The sequence below is a fragment of the Sorex fumeus genome, unplaced genomic scaffold (assembly GCF_029834395.1).
Source record: "Sorex fumeus unplaced genomic scaffold, SorFum_2.1 ptg000125l, whole genome shotgun sequence".
Lineage (NCBI taxonomy): Eukaryota > Metazoa > Chordata > Mammalia > Eulipotyphla > Soricidae > Sorex > Sorex fumeus.
In genome coordinates, this window is record NW_026606182.1 from 1,971,896 (window position 1) to 1,988,383 (window position 16,488).

The 16,488-nt window shown below is 60.9% G+C and overlaps 1 protein-coding gene across 1 annotated transcript in view; it reads right to left on the reverse strand.

Annotated features, from left to right (window-relative positions):
• Nucleotides 1-14,341, reverse strand: part of TMPRSS6 (transmembrane serine protease 6) — a 35,138-nt gene extending 20,797 nt beyond the window's left edge. Inside the window, exons 1-6 of the mRNA XM_056137523.1 lie at nt 14,052-14,341; nt 6,905-7,104; nt 3,412-3,545; nt 2,037-2,104; nt 1,550-1,734; nt 1,353-1,394 (exon numbers count right to left, since the gene is read on the reverse strand). Of these exons, the coding sequence (XP_055993498.1) occupies nt 1,353-1,394; nt 1,550-1,734; nt 2,037-2,104; nt 3,412-3,545; nt 6,905-7,103 (628 nt within the window). The 5' untranslated portion in view covers nt 7,104; nt 14,052-14,341. The remainder of the gene's footprint in view (nt 1-1,352; nt 1,395-1,549; nt 1,735-2,036; nt 2,105-3,411; nt 3,546-6,904; nt 7,105-14,051) is intronic.
• Between the last annotated feature and the right edge of the window lie 2,147 nt (nt 14,342-16,488).

Consider the following 16,488-nt stretch of genomic DNA (forward strand, 5'->3'; position numbering starts at 1 on the left):
GATAGATGGGTGGGTGAATGAATGATAGTTAATAGAAAGATAGATGATAAGGATATGTAAATAGAGATAAGGACCAGAAAGACAGCAGAGGAGTGAATAAAGGTGTTTGCTAAACATTCTGAAGCCCCAGTTCCTGCGCACCCCAGGGTGTGACCCAAAGCCCAGTTTGGGGCTGGAGAGACAGTACAGGGGCTAAGGCAGTTGCCTTGTATGTGGCCAATCCCGGTTACCTCCATGGCATCACAGCGTCCCCAGGAGTGACCCTTGAGTATAGATCCAAGGGTCAGCCCTAAGCACTCCCGAGTGGCCCTAAGGCCACAACCACACAGAGGCACAGATGACAGAGACAGGTGATAGAGAATTGAATGACAGATGATCGACACATCGATTGGCAGAGATGATGATGAATACGGAATGGAAATAAGGAATGATGAAGAGACGGGGAGGTCTGCGATATCGGTGATCACCAACTGACGGGCTGACAGCTGGCATAGATCCGTTTCCACTGCTCCCTTGGAACCAGGCTCCCCATCATTTCCCACCTTAGAAATAAAATCAAGGGACGGGAGCGATAGCACAGCGGGGAAGGCGTTTGCCTTGCACGCGGCCAACCCGGATTCGATCCCCGGCATCCCATAGGGTCCCCCGAGCACTGCCAGGAGTGATTCCTGAGTGCAGAGCCAGGAGCAACCCCTGAGCATCGCCGGATGTGACCTCCTCAAAAATAATAATAAAATAAAATAAAATAAATCCCTAACATATGCTAACAATGTCTTTGTGTAGAATCCCAGGGTAGCAGAGAGAGGGCAGTCGAGTAGGCAAGTTATGTGTCCAGCCTGGCTCCCTTCCCCAGCTCGGATGGCCCCGACCACCACTGTGTGTGGCCCCCAACCGAAAAACAGATCAAATCAAGTCAAACCCTGACCTGAGGGCGAGGGAGATAGCTCCAGGAACTGGGGCACGTGGGATGCCTGATCTACGTCCAGTCTGTGCATCCAAACGGGTGTGCGCACATGGACACACACACACACACACGCACACACACACGCACACACCTGCTCTCATGCACACGTCCTATGCCCTCCACAGTGCCCCCCACCCTTTTAGTTTCCCTTTTGTTTTTGTTTTGGCGATGCTCAGGTCTGACTCCTGGCTCTGTGCTCAGGGATCACTCCTGGCGGTGTTCAAACCCCGCACCCCCCAGCCTTGCTCGGGACTCACAACCCAGTTCCCACCCTCCTGGGGGCGGGGTCCCCTGGGGGTCCTCCCTGTACCCACTGTCAGACCAAAAAAAAAATCAAAATCAAAATGCCAACTCAGAAGGAGAGCGGAGAGAAGACAAAGGCGCGTACCCAAAGTGGCGTTCAGCGCCACTAGGTCCCTCGTGCTGGCTTCTGTCAAGGAAACGAACAAAGGAAAAGCAAAAATAAATCCACCAAACGAAACCAACGGAAAAAATCAAAGCAGGAGACCCGCCTGGCGGCCCTGCCCTTCCGCCCGGCTGGACCCCGTCAGCCCAGCCCCGGGGAGCCGCGGTCTCCGTACTGACCCAGGATCACCAGGCCCTCGGGGTCCACCTCGTACTCGGCCCTGTAGGGAGCGGGCTGGGAGCTGTTGGCCGCGCCCAGGAGAGACTCCACCAGCAGTGCTCGGACCACCTCGGGGCTCAGCACGGGCTGCAGGTGCTCCGGGATTTGCAGGATGAACCAGAAGAAGCAGGTGAAGGGGCCTTCCCTGAGGGGGGCAGAGGGGAGAGGGGCTGGGGAGGAGGAGCCTGACTCTGCTCCCAGACCCCCCAAAAATCCCTTTGACAGAGGGGCTCTTGTTTCGCAGGAGAAGAAACTGAGGCATGGGCATGTGGGTTGCACTAACCACTGAGCCCCCTGCGGGATGGGAGAGCTGGAGCACTCGCTTCATCCCCGCCCCCTCTCCCTGGACCCACGAGGGAGGGTCCCAGGCTGGAAGTGAGGTTTCCACTCCGTGCCTCAGTTTCCCCATCTTAGCAGGGGGGGGGGGAACGTCCCCGGGAGACTCACCCGAAGGAGTAGACGGAGCTGGAGTTGTAGTAACTCCCCAGACGGGTGCTGGCGATGAGCCCCTGGAGCTAGAAGGAGGGGAGAAGGGGCCCGTGACCCTCAGGGCAGACGAGGGCCAGTCCAGCCTCAGCCCCACCTGAGCGGGCACAGGGGCTCCCAGTGTATCATGGGAAGCGGGCGGGGCTCAAACATACCCCTTCCTCTTATTTATTTATTTATTTATTTATTTATTTGCTTTTTGGGTCACACCCGGCGATGCACAGGGGTTCCTCCTGGCTTTGCACTCAGGAATCACTCCTGGCGGTTCTTGGGGGACCCTATGGGATGCTGGGAATTGAACCTGCGTTGGCCACGTGCAAGGCAAACGCCCTGCCCGCTGTGCTATCGCTCCAGCCCCCACCCCCTCTCTCCATGTCTCCCAGGCACCACCGCTGACCCCAGCTGCGGTCACTTTCCACCAGGAGAGCCCCACTGGGGTCCTGGGCCCCCAACCCCAGGCCACAGGCGCCGAGGAGGGGGCTCTGAGTCTGCCCACACAGCTCCGGGGGCCGGAAGGCTGGTAGGACACAGGCAGGTGCAAGACAGTGGGTAGAATAGCTCATCCCCACCTGGAGGGACCCCCAGACTCTGGGGGCGACCCCCTTTACAGAGGCAGAAGAGGGGAGCCTGACCCAGTCCCCAGAAGCAAACTTTTTTTTCACTTTTTGGGTCACACCCGGCAATGCACAAGGGGGTTCCTCCTGGCTCTGCGTTCAGGAACCACTCCTGGCGGTGCTCGGGGGACCCTATGGGATGCTGGGAATCGAACCTGGGTCGGCCGCGAGCAAGGCAAACGCCCTCCCCGCTGTGCTATCGCTCCAGCCTCGACCAGAAGCAAACTCTTAAGTCACCAGCACGAGGTGTGGTGATTCTGGGGTGCGGCAGTGTGGGGTGGGAGAGAGATGGGGGGTGGGGGAGGGGCAGCCCACGTTGTGGGGAAGGAACAGGGTGCAACTGGGGTGCAGTAACAAGGGGGTCCCGGGAGACCATGGGGGGCACCCTCAGATCAGCCCCCAACAGCACCCAAGGGCGGCAGAACTGGGGTACGGGTCCCCCGCCTCCCTGTTGGCTGTGGTGCTTCTGGAGTCCGGTCAGCACTTCCCCACTTGGGGCACCCAGGCCCCCCCACGGTCACCCCCCACTGCCAGAAAAGTCAGAGGGGGGCCGAGGTGGGTCCCTCACTTTTCTCCACCCAGGCCCAGGAGAGAATCCACATGCCCAGCCCTGAAGGTTCCCCCCTTCCCACCCTGGGCCCTCCCGCCCACTTCCTGGGTGCCCACGCAGGCCACGCCCCAGGGATCCCCCCCCCCGCGCCCCACCCCCGCCGTCTCCCTACCATCTTCTGGGCTTTGGCGGTTTCACTGCGGAAGGCGCTGGACTCGCGGCGGGCCAGGTCCTGGGAGAAGCGGCGGTTGAGCACCCGGAGGCTGCCCGAGTACACTTGGCTGATGCTGCCCTGGGCCCTGGACCCTGCCCGGGAGACACCCGTTAGCCAGGAGGCCACTGTTGCCCACACCTTCCAGCCCTCTCAGCAAGGTCTCAGGGATGTCCCCGGGGCCCATACTCAACCCCAAACTCAAACCAGACAGATGGTGCCTTGGAAGGAAGGATGTCCTTGTAGGGAAATGAAGAGTCCCGGGAGAGTGTGCAAAGGCCCTGAGGCAGGGAGGGAGGTAAAGCAGGAAGTGTGTGCAGGGGAAAGAACTCAGGTTGCAGGACTGTGGGGCGCTCAGGGTGTGCGTGAGGCTTGTGCTGGGTGGGGCCGGGTGAGCAAGGGAAATTGTGGCAGGTTTCACATGGGGCTGGAGGTGGCCATGTCCATAGATTTCTGTGTTGCAAAGACCGGTGGGAGGAAGCAGGGAGGTCGCCAGCCCTGGGTTCTAATTCCTGCTCCTCCATCCTGCATATGGGGGCTGGCCCCGAACACTTGGGAAGATTCCAGAATGATACTGAACAAGGAAAGAGAAGACGCCCAAGAGCTTGGAGGCAGGAAGGCAGGCTGAGGGGACACAGACGGCTCACACAACGCAGCTGAGGGGGCCAGAGAGAAAACACAGCAGGGAGGGTGTCTACCTTGCATGCAGCCAACCCGGGTTCGATCCCCAGCGCAACGCCAGGAGTGTAAATCCAGGAGCCAGTCCTGAGCACAGTCAGAGGTGGCAAATAAATAAATAAATAAGCGGAGCTGAAGAAGTCAGGGCTGGGAGTGTTGGCACCCTAAACCGCTGGCATCAGCCTCGGGGTGCTAATCTGAGCCTAGAGGGTGCTGAGCAGGGTGATGAGCAGGTGCAAAGGCCCTGTGGCAGGAGGGTGCACTGTGGGAGAGGGAGAAGACATGCATCAGGGGCGAGGAGCCCTGGGGTCTTTTCGAGCCAGAGGGAAGAGTTGGGGGGGGCGGGAAATGCAGATGAAGCCAAGGTCACAGACTGTGCAGAGACACCCCCCAGCCATAAGAAGTGCCAGAACAAGCCCTCCCCCCAGGAGCAGGGATGCAGATGCGGGAGGACAGCCAGAGCTGGGGTGCAGCAGGCTGAGGTGTGGCCAGGAGGGAAACTTGGGGTGGTAGGGGGGCAGCTGGAGGGGGGAACTGGCTGAATCAAAGAGGGGAGACCGCCCCCCTCTGAAGGAGCTAAGTCAGGACAGAGCGGCTGCCTGCAGAGGGGAACCCCCCGCTCCATCCCTGCTCCCAGCCAGCGACCCTCCAGAGATGCCACAGCGGCAGCAGGGAAAGAACTTGGGGGACCCCAGGAGCCAAGGGGAGACGCCGACACTCAGGGTCGGTGGGGACTGGCCGAGCCCTTCCCTCTGTTGGAACCGTGGGTGTTCGGGGAGCTGGGCTGGAACCCCCACCCTCACCAGAGAGCCCCGGGGTGCAGGGGTGGGGCTGGCCAGGACCCTGAGAGCTTGTCCCGGGGTCACTGACACCCAGGGCGCTGGCGCTGCGGGGTCAACGGGACGCGGATGAAGTGGGGGCACTGTTCCCCGACCCCCGACTCTGCCATCCGTCTGCCTGTCTCCAGCCCAGACGGGCCAAGTCTGGGCATCCCCATTGCCAGGCGCTGACGCCCTCGACCCCCCTTGCAGGAGGTGTCTGGCCCTGGGCTGAAGGTACCAAGAGTCTCGAGCACCCCTGGGACGGGATCCCTCGGGGCGGAGGCGAGTGGCTTCCCTTGGTGGCAGCTGAGGATCAGGAGTCCCCTCCCGGCCCCAAGCTGGGACCTCGGTCTCGCCTCCTTGGGGCGAGTTACTGCGGGAGCTAATCAGGAGGAATTCGACTGTGGGCAAGTGGCAGTGAGCTCCTGGCTTTACCCTGAAGACTAATTATCCCGCGGCCCGCGGAGGCCTGGGGGGCCCGTGCTATTTGGGGCGCTGGCTTCCTGCCGCTGGTGAAGTGCGCACAACCTCCCCCCGCCGCCGCCCGCGTTGCTCGGCTCGGGACAGAACTGCAGCGGGCACGAGCTGGGCACGCCCGGGCACCCTGGCAGCCGAGGTGCCCGGCGCTGGCTTCGTGCCACTCACGACCACCACGCCTGCAGGGCAAGCGATGCCCCCACGTCTGCTCCACAACGCCCCACCCCCCTGCTTCCGGTCACTTCCAGGGGGCTGACGTCCACTGGGTGGGGGAGTTCAGCCGGCAAGAAGTTGCCTGGACAGTCAGGAGCCCCCACGAGGACGCCGCTCCCTGGCCTCTGTCCCGGCTTGGGGGATGTGGACCGTGCGGCAGAGGCTGGCTCTGTCCAGAGCCCGGCCTGCCCGAGAGGCACAGAGGCTGTGAGACGCTCGGGAGTGTTTGGGGGAGGGGGCTGGAGGGATGGCACAGGCATGGACGCTGGCCTGAATGTGATTGGCCCTGGCTCGATCCCCGGCACCACACGGGGTCCCCTGGACCCCACCAGGAGTGATCCTTGAGTCCTGAGCACTGCAGGGTGTGGTCCCGAACCAAAATAATAATAATAATAATAATATAATAAACAAACACTGTCCTCCCGTTGTTCATTGATTTGCTCGAGCGGGCCCAGTAACGTCTCCATTGGAGACTTTGTTGTTACTGTGTCTGGCCTATCGAATACGTCACGGGGAGCTTGCCAGGCTCTGCCGTGCGGGCGAGATGCTCTCGGTAGCTTGCCCGGCTCTCCGAGAGGGGTGGAGGAATCGAACCCGGCTCGGCTGGTCCAGCTGCACGGAGGCAAATGCCCTACGCTGTGCTATAATAATAATAATAATAATAATAATACTTGTTGAATGAATGAATGTGAGTGGATGGTGAATAAATGCATACATAAGAGGAATACAAGGGTCAGTCTCATGGACCCACCTGGACACCGGGGTCCCTGCCCTGTGTATTGGCTGTCCATGCACGTGGGTGGCACCCTGGCCGCCCAGTCCTGCTCCTGCCTCCCTCCACCCTCCTTTCCTGTTGGACTCAGGGGACAGAGAGGTGACAGGGTTGTGTCCCCCCTCCCGCCCCCAGAAGGCTCCCAGATTGGGCTCAAGTGATCAGAAGCACTAATTGGTGCCTGGGCGGCAGGCTTCCTCCTCCCGCAGTGCCAGCTGGCTCCAAGCCGTGGGCTCAACCCAGGAGGGCTGCCGGCAAGGGGCGGCCTTGTTTATCCTCCTCCGGTTGGCCGGGTCACAGGGACCAGGTGCCGGGGGCCGGGCTGGGGGCGGCCCTTCCCCAGCAGTGGGGATGAGGGCTCTTGGCTGGAGCAGAGGCCCAGTACTCGGCCTGGGCCCCCGGACCTCGGGTATCGGGCTGGCGGTGCCCCCTCCCAGGACAGGAAGGAGACCCGCAGGGGAACCCGGAGTCCAGCGTGTCCCCCCACACTCACCTAGGAAGTACCAGAGCAGCACCCCCACGACGACCAGCACCAGCAGAGCCAGGCCCAGGGGCGCCAGGCGGAGGTAGTTCCGGACCCCCCTCTTGGAGTTCTTGGGGGGCTTGAACATTCCCTCCGGCTCTGCCTCCTCGCCGTCGCCGCCACCCTCGCCAGGTCCTCCGGCCGCCTGGGGTGCCTCGGCCACCGGCATCCTGAGGGGGGGGTACAGAGCAGGGGCTCAGACACAGCCGGGCCTTGGGGGGGCGCTGGGGGGGCGCTTGCCCCCCCCCAGCCCACCCGCCCGGCAGCACCCCCTCGCCTGCTTTTAGTTTTGCTTTGTGCGGGGGCCACAGCTCAGGGCTGGCTCCTGGCCCTGCACGCAGGGCTCACTCCCGGAAGGGCCCGGAAAGCCAGGTGGGATGCTGGGGGCTCGAACCCGGGTGGACACGGGCCAGGCCAAGAGCCCCACCAGCTGTACTAAGGGGCTGCTCCCGTCTTCTGGGGTTCTAGGGCGGGGGAAGAAAGACTCCGGGCCACCAGCCCCAGATGGCAAGTGGCCGAGACGGGCACGATCAGGTTCTGGAAGGTCTCGCAGACGAGGCACAGATGCAAAAGGCAATGCTCGAACCCCGTGCCGCTGCCCCCAGAGGCGGCACCCCCACGGAACTGGGGTCTCTGCAGCACACGTTTGCAGAAACCGGAAGCCGTTGCCTGCAGCGTGGCTTCCTTTGGGGGTGCCTTGTGGCCCCCAGTCTCGTTTCTCACGGCCAGGCTTTCTCTGAAACCATCGTCGACTCTTGGTCCCTAATCGGTGCTCGAACGTTGCACCTGGAACTCGGCCATCGACAACTTTGTACAGTGAATAGCTTTGGAATTACAGGAGGCAGGGAAGGGGGGTCCCCCAGGATGGGGGCTGAGGGGTGGGGGGATCCTCGCACCTAAGCATCCCTCTTCCTCAGACTCATTCCATGCATTGTCTCACTTTACCTTCGAATCCCCTTTCAAGTTCTGCACCCATTAGACAGATGAGGAAAATGAGGCCCAGGGTGTCCCAAAGCAGCAAAACTCAGTTCAGGGGCCAGAGAGATAGTACAGTGGGTAGAGCTCTCGCCTGGCATGTTGCCGAACTGGGTTTGATCCCAGGCATCCCGTTTCCCACCTCGAGCACCGCCAGGGGTGATCCCTGAGTATAGAGCCAGGAACAAGCCCTGAGCAACCACAGGGTATGGCCTCCAAAGCCAAAACAAAGCAAAACAAACTTTACGAGTTTGAGGAGCCCCCAGCCTCATCTTCCCAGTGTGATTTGGTACCGGGCAGGCACTGGCAGATCACGGATGCCCAGAGAAAGTCAGGCCATCTGCTTGAGGTCACAGGTGGGAGGCCCTGATCTCGTCCCCGGCACTGCGGGGTCCCTGGGGCACCCCTGGCATCTGGGTGTGACACTGCTCCTCAAAAATATTTAAACAACAATCAAACACCTCCTCTCTCTGGTCTGGGCTCTGCACCAGCAATTCTGTCTCCGATTCTGTACCCCAAGTGTGCCCTGAGACGTAGATGGCCCTTCACGCCCCCACTCTGCCCACAGAATGAGGCTCCAGGTTGCTCCCCAAAGCACCCCCACAAATATGATCGAGTCTCCAGATACTGAAGACGCTTTGGGAGGCCAGGGATTGAACCCAGGATGACACCCTTGCAGGGCAAGTGCCCTAACCACTGCACTATCTCTCTGGCCCCTGGACTAAAGGCACAGAGAAGGCTTTGGGCTCCAGCTGGCATCTGGCCATGGGGAGCTTCTGAGACAAGCCCCCTCAATGCAAAACAGGTAGGGCTGGCGGGGGTCCCCAGCTCTGGCTGCAGACCCCCCTCCACCCACGTCAGAGGACCTGGGCCCTGTGGGGTTGGTCCTGTCGCTTTGATGGGGGGTCAGGGCCAGAAAGGATGAGGAATAACCCGTTGTAGTTGGGTTGCACCCCTGCGGAAGAGAAGGCTGTCCCCCCCAGGTCTGAGTGGGGAGAGCTATGCAGCCCGCCCCTTGCCCTCTCAGCCCCCCCCGGGGGCGGTGCCTGTCTTGGCTTTACTCCTGAGCCCTGGCCACCAAGGAGCTATTTCGGGATGACTCATCTAGCCGTGGGGACGTGGCGCAGAGGTGACACCGGCTGACATTCTTCTCAGCTGTTTTCTGGGCTTTACAGGTACTCTGGAGAGCCTGGCGGCCCCACGTGGGTGGAGGGGTGCGTGTGTGGGGCGGGGGGAGGCAGGTTCTTCTGATCCCAGTTTCAGGGAGGAGGAAATCGAGGCACAGCGAGGACGGCCAGGCCACCCGGCAGAGCTCATGGCAGGTAACCCTCACTGCAATCACACGTCACTCAACCTCCAGACTCATCCCTCCACGGGGGCATGAGGGGAAACTGAGGCAAAGGACGGTGCTGGACATATGTCCCCCTTCCTCACTTAGGCCCCAGGCCCAACTTTCACTCTGGATTTTGCCTGGGGAGGTACATTGAGCATGGCCCACCGTGCAAATGTCCTACATCCGGCCACCTGCAAGGGGCCCCGCCAGGCCTCCCCTGGGCCCCCCCGGGCAGCCTCCCAACTAGGCTCCCCCATCCTGCTCTCCGTCCTCCCACCCCTCCTCCGCCTATTCCTCGGGGCCCCCACCCAGCCCTCCTTCTGCTCTGAACGCTTTGCCGGCCGCCTCCAGGGCTCTGGGACAGAGGGTTCTCCCTGGCAAGCCTGAGGCCATGAGTTCGATCCCCGGCACCACCCTGCATGCCAGAGACGATGCCAGTGGCTCAGCGTACGGAGCCCTGGGCACCACAAGAGTCAGCCGCCTCTGATGCACCCAAACCAGGAGTGAGTGGGCCCTGGGGGTGAGCCCTTCAGTCCGGGATGCATGAAACCCCTCAGCTGGGCGTGCGTGAGCCCTGGCCAACGGCAGGATGGCTCAAATCTGGAATTGAAATGTGTGCAGACATCCCCGCCCCACCCAGCATCTCTGTGATAGTCCTAAAATTGGGGGAAGGGCACCTTTTCCCCCTCGTGGTGGCGACACGGTGGCTGCTATCTTTTGGAGCCTAAAGGACAGGTAGGTATGAGACTGCAGTGACAAGGCACGTGGGGCCTCATGGGATGATGGGGGGTGGAACCGGTCCTGCTCCCCACCCGGACAAGGCCCCGAGTTGCCACCCACGAACGCCTCCTCCAGCTCCTGAACAACCGTGATCCCAGAGGCACACAAACTAATCTCAGAAGCCAGCGGCTTTTGGCAGTAATCCCTCCAGACTTATTACTAGAATATCAAAAATCCAAAATCACGTGACCGCAAGTAGCGGCCACGCAACATCATATGCTCTTCATGATCAGCAATAGAAAACAAATTATCTAATGATGTCTTTTCTGGCGGGTCTGATTGTTGGGGAAATGCACTGTCGCACTGTCCTCCCGTTGTTCATCGATTTGCTCGGGCGGGACCAGTAACGACTCCATTGGAGACTTTGTTGTTACTGTGTCTGGCATATCGAGTACGTCATGGGTAGCTTGCCAGGCTCTGCCGTGCGGGCGAGATACTCTCGGTAGCTTGCTGGGCTCTCCGAGAGGGGCGGAGGAATCGAACCCGGCTCGGCCGGGCCGGCTGCGCACAAGGCGAACGCCCTACCGCTGGGGAAAATTCCAAATAATAATGGTGAGTCTTTTGTCGGAATATTGAATGTGATCAATGTAGAGAAGGAGTAAAGTGGAAATCTGCCACACAGGCAGGAGGAGAGGTGGGAGGGGGTACACTGGGGTCTTTGGTGGTGGAAAATGTGCCCTGGTGAAGGGACGGGTGTTTGATCATTGTATGACCAACTGAGACTTAAACGGAAAGGATTTGAGTGTCTCACGGTGATTCAATAAATACAAAAAAATTAAAAATAAATAAAATAAAATAAAATTGGGGAAAGGGGGCTGGAGCAATAGCACAGCGGGGAGGGCGTTTGCCTTGCACGCAACCGAACCGGGTTCGATTCCCGGCATCCCATAGGGTTCCCCAAGCACCGCCAGGAGTCATTCCTGAAGTGCAGAGCCAGGAGTGACCCTGTGCATCGCCAGCTAAAAAAAGCAAAATAAATAAATAAAAATAAAATTAGGGAAGGAGAAACGACAGCCCTAGGCCTGGCCAACATAGCACCCGGCCCCACCCTCCACCACACACCCACCCGGCAGGCCCTCAGAACAGGCTTGGCCTCTGCCTCAGCCGCATCAGGGTCTCCGCGGGTTCCAGTCCCTGCATTCTCGGCCACCCCCGCTCATGTCCATGCGTGGCCTTGGTAGTCACTACCTCTCGGCACTCTGAGGACCCCGAAGCTCCTGCCGCATGAATGAATGACGGTGAGAGAATGAATGACCGAGTCCCCAAACCTTGACTCCCGATACAGTGCTCTCCCTCATGTGCTGCCCTCCAGGAAGCCCATCATAGGGGACGATGTCAGTTCCTGCAGTTGGACACCCGGTCATTCTTTGGTTTGTTTTGGGGGCCACACCCATGGCGCTCAGGGGCTCCTCCCGGCTCAGTACTCTGGGGTTGCTTCCTACAGTGCTCGGGGGACCCTGTGGTGCTGGGGCTCAAACCCGGGCATCCCCTCAGCCTGACGAGCCTCTCCCCACCTGTGGCCACTCTTGGGCGCTTGCTTTGTGCGGAAGCAGGTGCTGAGTAGGGGGTGTGCCCCTGTCCTCTGGGAGTCGCAACAACAGCAGCGGGCGGGACCCCCAGCTCCTGTCTCGGTTCTGTGCAGGGTCCCCACGGACCCCACAGTCCCGTCACTGACACATCTGAGACATCAGATGCCAGCAAGCCCTCGGCAGTTTCTGGCCCCTGAGACTGAGGGTCTCCCGGTGTCGGGACTCCACACAGCAGCAGGACTGTTCCCCCCATGTCATGCTCTTGAACCCCGGCTAAGCCCACCTCCTTGAACAGCCCCAAGCCTCAGCCATCAGGGCTCCGGCTGGTCTGTCCCTCTGTCTGTCCGCTGCCCAGTTTCCTGCCAGCCCCTCCTCACCTCGGTACCCAGGAGGGTCACTTTCCCCCTGGGGTCCTCCTGTGCCCCCGAGACCCTTTCCTGACCTCTCCCCTCCACCCTACTCCAGGGCTGTGCAGACTGTGAGACTCCTGAGAAGGGGTTTCATCTGGACCCCCAGTGTCCGAGTGGGGACCCCTGAACCCCCTCTCACACAGTTGCAAGGACCTGTGTGCCCCAGGGCCCGCTTCCTCTCACCTCCTTCGTCTCCACCCCCTTCTCTTTCCCTTCCTGGGGGCTCCCCCAAGCAGTGTTGAGGGGGTCCCAGGACTCCGCTCAGCCATACTCGGCCAAACTGGCTAAAAGCCTCCATGTTTGAGCCTGGTGGTGCTGGGGGGAACAATGCCAGAGATACAAGTGGGGTCTGGTGCCTGTCCCCCACGCCCTGCGTTGTCCCCGCCTCAGTGGTCCTGATCACCATGGCTCTAGGTCAGCAAGAAGGGTCACACTGGGGGCTGGAGTGATAGCACAGTGGGAGGGCGTTTGCCTTGCACACGGCCTACCCGGGTTCGATTCCCAGCATCTCATAGGGTCCCCCGAGCACCGCCAGGAGTAACTCCTGAGTGCATGAGCTAGGAGGGACCCCTGAGCATCGCCAGGTGTGACCCAAAAAGCAAAAAAAAAAGGGGTCGCACTGGTCTCTGGGTTGCAGCCGGCTCTGGCTGAAGGGGCACCTTGGTAGAAGGGCAGGACTCTGCTCCCTGCATTGGGAAGCTCCTGGGAGGAGAGTCTGGGTGTGCCCCGATGTACCGGGGCTGAAGGAACCCCCCTGGCCGCTCCTTCCTGTCCTCTGCTCAGCCATCGGCATGGCCCTGTCTGGCCAGGGAGGCTGCGCTCTGGGGACACAGCTCCCGCGTCTGCAGCCAGCCCGTGTCTAGCCAGGCCACCTCCCCCCTCAGCCGGCAGTGAGCTGGAGTCCGCTGTGTCTGCTCGGGGACGGGGCCACGCACCTGGGAGGGGGCTTCCTAGGGCAAGGCAGAGTGGGGCGGGGACCCTCCTTTGCAGGACTCCAGGTGGCGAGTGAGTGAATGACCCTTCCCTCCCGGCGAACACAGTTGGAAGCTTACACAGGGATGGGGACCCCTTCCCTGCACATGGGGCCAGGCAGCCTCACACACTCACACGCACACCTAGGCATGGACACAGCCCAGACGCAAGCGCACAACCACCCACTCACACACACGTGTTGATTTTGGGCTTTTGGGTCACACCTGGTGGTGCTCAGGGCTGACTCCTGGCTCTGTGCTCAGGAATCATTCCTGGCGGTGCATGGGGGATCCTCTGGGGTGTTGGGGATCGAACCCAGGTTAGCTGCGTGCAAGGTAAATGCCCCCCCCTCTGGACGATATGGTCTTGGCCCTCAGGCACTCACACGCATTCTCAGAGCTTTACACACATCTGTCCACAGCACACAAACTCAGAGGCACACACACACACACACACTCACACACACACCAGACTCATACTCACACATACTCACACTCACACACTCACACTCACTCACACATACACATACTCACATACGTTCACACACACATACTCATACACGCATACACACACCCACACGCTCACATACTCACACATTCACATACTCACACGCTCACACATACACACACTCCGACCTACACACGCTCACACATACACACGCTCACACATAACACATGCTCACACATACACACCCTCACACATACACACAGTCACACAAGTGTCACTGTGTCTACGAGCTGGGATCTCAGCTGAGTTCAGGGTTCACGGGGGCTCCTGCAAGGCCTGGTGGGCACCTGGGGGCAGATCATATGCCCAGGCTGGAGGTGGGGGGGCAGTCGCCCCTGTCCTGCCCTGCCCGGGTTCCCCAGTCACACGGAAGCCCAGGCCCCCGGGCCCCAGACCGTGCCCATCGGTGCCGCCTGCACTCACCCCTGCTCCTGGCCCAGCTGGCCCTGCTCTGCCCGGGAAGTCCCGGCCTCCTGCCCCCCGCTTTGTACTCTGGCCCCGAAGAGCCGGCTGGCCTTCCCGGGAGCCGGGCAGAGGACTCGGCCCCCGTGAGGGGACCCGCTCCCCAGCCGGCCTATCACCCCGAGCCCCCTCCCGGAGACCCCGCATACCTCGGGGAGTGGCAGGTGGGTGCCGGCTGCGCGCAGGCCTCGGAGCCTCTGTTTGTCCGGGTCAAGGTCCCCCACCCCCAGCGGCCGGCGTGGGGATCAATGGTCTGGCGCCATGGCTGCGGTGGCTGGCCCTTGTCCCCGCTGGCCTGTGGCCCCGGGCTCCATGGGCTCCTGCCGCGGGGGCCAGAGCGGCGACAGAGGAGGTGGCAGTGACCCGCGCAGGTAAACAGCGAGAGGCAGGCCCGCCCTGCACCTGAGCTGTCCCCTGGGGCCGTTGCCTGGTGACACTCCCGCCTGGCTCCCGCGGGGTCCCTGGGAGCAGGAGGTGGGGGTGCCAGGGCTCCTGGCTCCGCTCCCCGGGACAGTGGGGCCAGAGAGCGGCCGTGGCCACTGCAGGAGGGACACGGGACCGGGGTGGGACCAGGGCGGGCTCAGCGCTGTCCCCGGGCTCCAAGCCGCCTCCGCCCCCGGCTGCTTCCCAGAGCCCCGACTCCACGGGGGGCCGGAGTGGGCCACGCATCGTGCGGCAGGACAGGAGGACACAGCGGCCATGTCCAGAGAGACTTAGACAGGCGGGAGAGCAGCCCCGGAAGTGAACCCCCATGGACACACATGTCCGTGTCCCCATGTCCTTGTGCCCCGGTGTCCGTCCCCCACATCTATGTCCCCCGTGTCTGTGACCCCGAGTCTGTGTCCCCCGATGTCCACCCCATGTCTGTGTCCCCTGATGTCCACCCCCTGTGTCTGTGACCCCAAATCTGTGTCCCCCTATGTCCACCCCCATCTGTGACCTCGAGTCTGTGTCCCCTGATGTCCACCCCGCCGTGTCTGTGTCCCCTAGGTACCTCATTGTTCACCCCACCATGACCGTGTCCCTACCCTCATGCTCCCCCCCCCCCCCCCCGTTTCAGGACACGCGCGCACACACACGCACACACACACACACACACACACATACACACACACAAACACACACACAACCCTGGTCTCTGTGTTCAAGTCACCAGGAGGCGCCAGCAACCCCTGCCCCCTGCTTTCCCAGCGGGGCCGTCAGGGCTGTGACCTCTGACCAGGGTTCGGGGTTGAGAGGTGCAGCCCCAGGCCTGTCAGGGCCGCCCAGTGGAAACTCTGCGTGCGTCACCCAGGCCAGCCTCCCCCGCTCAGGGTCACGGGGGGCGGGAGGGGCGCCTGGGAGCAGACGCGGAGACAGGGAGGGGCCGGGGGGCCCTTCCTCAGGTCACCTGGCTGCAGGGGGACGCAGGGAGGGGAGCAACACACCCAGGTGCCGGGCTGGGCCCTCCCCGGTTCTGTCCAAACGTAAAATGAAAAAGCAAATCACAGTGCCCGCCACCCACACGCCGAGCGCTGCACATTTTCACATACGAAACTCCTACTCATGACCAATTCTCATTGGTCTTTCTTTCTTTTTTTTTTCTTTTTGGGTCACACCCGGCGATGCTCAGGGGTGACTCCTGCCTGGCTCTGCACTCAGGAATTACTCCTGGTGGTGCTCAGGGGACCATATGGGATGCTGGGGACCGAACCCAGGTTGGCCGCGTGCAAGGCAAACACCGGGTCCAGACGGTGTTTTTTTCTTTGACAGGTGGTGGTAGGGCCAGGGCTCCTCCCTGAGGGGCCTTCAGTTTGGGGGTTCAGACCCTGCCCTCCACATCCCCCCATCCTGTTGGGGAAGACCCAACACAGACCCCCAAATGTCACTCCCTGTGAGATCCCAAGGCAGAGAGACTTGATCCTTGCATGGCTTCAGTGTCCTGGGGCTCGTCCCTCACATTCGTCCCCAGCCTGTCCCCACCCTCCACCCACCCGGTACCACCCTGGGCAGGCCAGGGGCCATGGTGATGGAACCCTCAGAATCTTTTCCCTAAAGCCTTCTGTTTGGCTAACTTGTTCTTTCTTTCATTCTTTCATTCTTTCTTTCTTTCTTTCTTTCTTTCTTTTTTTTCTTTTTGGGTCACACTCGGCGATGCACAAGGGTGACTCCTGGCTCTGGACTCAGGAATTACTCCTGGCGGTGATCGGGGGACGATATGGGATGCTGGGAATCGAACCCAGGTCGGCCTCATGCAAGGCAAATACCCTACCCCACTGTACTATCACTCCAGCCCCTAACTTGTGTTTTTCAAACAATCCATGATCAATACTTAAAACATCAGAACCCTTTGCACAAACAGCTGACTTTTGGGCTTCAAAAATTTTAGACCCATGGCGCCAGAGCAAGAGTACAGCAGGGAGGGCGTTAGCCTTACATGCGGCTGACCCAAGTTTGGTACCCAGCATCCCATGTACGGTTCTCTCTGTGGCATCCATGAATGCAGAGCCAGGAGTAACCACTGAGCGAGCCAGGTGTGACTCCAAAACCAAATTAACTAATTATTTTTTTTTTTGAATCAGACCTGTGCTTAGGGACTGAGTAGTA